General features: G+C 53.1%; 1 protein-coding gene across 3 annotated transcripts in view; it reads left to right on the top strand.

Annotated features, from left to right (window-relative positions):
* Window positions 1-2,949, top strand: part of GIP (gastric inhibitory polypeptide) — a 5,534-nt gene that overhangs the window by 2,141 nt on the left and 444 nt on the right. Inside the window, exons 2-4 of one of the 3 annotated variants that reach the window (XM_008568895.1) lie at window positions 238-384; window positions 973-1,062; window positions 2,121-2,226. In XM_008568895.1, the coding sequence (XP_008567117.1) occupies window positions 238-384; window positions 973-1,062; window positions 2,121-2,226 (343 nt within the window). Of the gene's footprint in view, window positions 1-213; window positions 385-972; window positions 1,063-2,120; window positions 2,227-2,949 lie in introns of those variants that run through there. The other 2 variants (XM_008568893.1, XM_008568896.1) reach the window with 2 other exon arrangements.

The following is a 2,949-nucleotide window of genomic DNA, read 5'->3' as shown; positions in this document are numbered from 1 at the left end:
GGTCCCGGTCTGGTAGGGGCGCGACACTGAGGGTTGCGATCCGTTGCCGGTCACGAAAAAAGACAAAAAGGGAAAAAAAAAAACCAAAAAACTGACTCCCGAGAAACAAGCCGGTTTCTTCTGAAATCACTGCCTCCTGTAAGTGACGATCACTTATCCTGGCATTGTGACTTTGCCCCCTCTCTGCCCCTTCTCTGGCATCCTGGTTTCTCTCTCTCTCCCCTCCCGGCTCCTCAGAACCTATGCTAAGGTCGGCGGCCCCCGACCTCTAGGCCCAAGGTACGCCGAGGGGACTTTCATCAGTGACTACAGTATTGCCATGGACAAGATCCGTCAGCAAGACTTTGTGAACTGGCTGCTGGCCCAGAAGGGGAAGAAGAATGAGTGAGTCCTTGGTCCATCCCTCCTGTTCCACATGCCCCGGCTGTACCTTCCTACATTCAGACCAGGCAGCCACACGTGGCCACACAGGCCATGCGATGTACAACTCCTGGTGGCGCCTTTCACTAGGCGAGGATGGAGAGTCAGACATGGTGGCCCTAGCCAGGACCCTGACTCAGGCACAGACCCGTCTGGGGGCAGGATGAGGTCTATTCTCCAATCCTTTACTTCTAAGTGGAGGAGAAGGGAAAATGTGTGGGAGCTCAGAGAGGATCCCCAGGTGGCTGGGGACGAAGGCAGGAGGAGCTGAGCTGCTTCCAAAGACTGTTTGTCGGTTGCTGCTTCAGACTTTGGAAACAGGATCAAGCCGTCATCCTTCTCTACTCCAAGCCTCTTTCCCTGCCCTTGCTGTTTGGTCAGCAGGTAGATTCTGAAAAGCTGTTCACTGAAGGCAAGCAGTGAGGAGGTTGCATGGAGAAAGAGGTCCCCTCCGCTCCCAGGGTTGAGGCACCAAAAGATTCAAGCATCCCTGGGCTGGAGACCGTCTGCCATCTCCCCCAGCCCACTGCTCCCTCGTCTTTGTCTTACCAGCTGGAAACACAACATCACCCAGAGAGAGGCCCAGGCCCTAGAGCTGGCCAGTCAATCTAAAAGGAACGAGGAGGCAGCGGGGCAGCAGAGGTGAGTCAGTCCACAGGGAAGGGAGGGAGCAGAGCTCCTGGCCCGCCCCCACCCCATTGTTCCCTCTCCCAGACTCCAGAGCAGGGTCAGGGCCTGTGATAAGCATCCCCTTCCTCTCAGAGTTCAAAGAGAGGTCTTCATGGAGCAAACTCCTGGAGGTCAGCCCAAGCTCCAGGGGGAAGCCATGGAGGAACAGGGGAGGGGTCCTTGGAAGGGTTTCTGAGCCAGGGTTTCTAAGATTTTTTTCAATTTCTTTTCAATTTTTTTTTTTTTTTTTTTTTGTGGCTGGCTGGTACAGGAATTGAACCCTGGACCTGGGTGTTATCAGCATTACACTCTACCAACTCAGCTAACTGGCCGGCCCAAATTTTCAATTTTTAAAAAAAATATTGATGACTTAGTGTGCAGACAGATTCACTGAGTCAAGGAGAGTGGTGGGGAAGGAGAGACCTCAGGACCTGGCCTCCTCACTTCTCCCCGCCAAACTTCAGGAAGGCTCCTTGTGAAATGGGGGGATTCTCCAAGGCCAGTTCCCTGATATCAGTTACCCTCTTTGTGAGGAAAGCGAGGAGCCTTAGGGGTTTTGGAAAGCATTCTGGGATACCTTTAGAGGTGGATGTGTGGAGGGCTGGCCCGTGGCTCACTCGGGAGAGTGCGGTGCTGATAACACCAAGGCCCCGGGTTCGGATCCCTATATAGGGATGGCCGGTTCGCTCACTTGGGAGAGCGTGGTGCTGACAACACCAAGTCAAGGGTTAAGATCCCCTTACTGGTCATCTTAGGAAAAAAAAAAAAAGACGTGGATGGTTGGGATGTCTCACACCAGAATTCTTTGGCTTTGTTTGTATTGAAGAGACCATACTCCCCAGGCAGGCAGAGCTGAGTGGAGCTGGCTACAGAAAGGTGGCTACAGATCTCAAAGCTGAGCTAACTGAGAGGCAGCTGTGTGACTCCCTCCCCACATCTGCGGCTGCCCCTCAGGGTCTCAGGCCCTGTATTTACTCTCTCTGGGTGAGGCCCAGGCTAAAATGGTCTGCTAGAAGCTATCTCTTTTGCAGCTCCCCACCCAAGATCCCCAGTGATGAAGATTTGCTAAGGGATTTGCTGATTCAAGAGCTGCTGGCCTGGGTGGTGGATCAGACAGAGCTCTGCAGGCTCAGGTGAGAGAGTTTGGAGGCTTTGAGCATATTGCACATTGGTTATAAGCTTGACATTCGGGGTCAGGTCTGGAATCAGACCTTTGACCCAACACATGTTGGCAAGTTACTTAGGCTTTCTGAACTATTTAAACCATTTCATGGGATTATTGTGAGGGTTAAATAAGAATGGAATTGAAGAGCTGAGGGCCACATCTGAGGATTAATAAAAGCTCGGTAATGTTAGCAGCTATTATTACGACTTGGACTTCCTCTCAACTTCCCCCAGGTGAGATGCTGCTTGTACCTCCCCTGCCTACCCGAGCTAAGCTGCCCATTCTTTTCTCAGCTTCCCCTCTGCACCTTTGGACCAGGGCACCTTCCCAGTGATGGGAACCTCTATACCTAGAGGCATGTTGCCTTTCTCTGTAGTCACTGCTGGTCTCAGGGGTCTCCTTCAATCTATCTATTATGCCTGAGAGTGAGGGAATAAATATTATGGAGAGACCAAATATTATGGAGAGACCCATCCATAAAGAGTGAGACAGGACTCTCATTCAAGATGCAGACGCTGCGGGCTGGCCCAGTGGCGCACTGCGCTAGTGCACCGCTTGGGAAGCGCAGCGGCGCTCCCGCCCGAGGGTTCGGATCCCACATACAGACCAGTTCCTGCTCACTGGCTGAGCAAGGCGCAGGGGCAACGCCGAGGGTTGCGATCCCGTTGCCGGTCCCGGTCCGGTATGGGGGCGAC

The sequence above is a fragment of the Galeopterus variegatus genome, unplaced genomic scaffold (assembly GCF_000696425.1).
Source record: "Galeopterus variegatus unplaced genomic scaffold, G_variegatus-3.0.2 Scaffold450, whole genome shotgun sequence".
In the NCBI taxonomy this organism is placed as follows: Eukaryota; Metazoa; Chordata; class Mammalia; order Dermoptera; family Cynocephalidae; genus Galeopterus; species Galeopterus variegatus.
The sequence above is the reverse complement of the archived record's forward strand: the minus strand, read 5'-3'. Positions and strand labels throughout refer to the sequence as shown.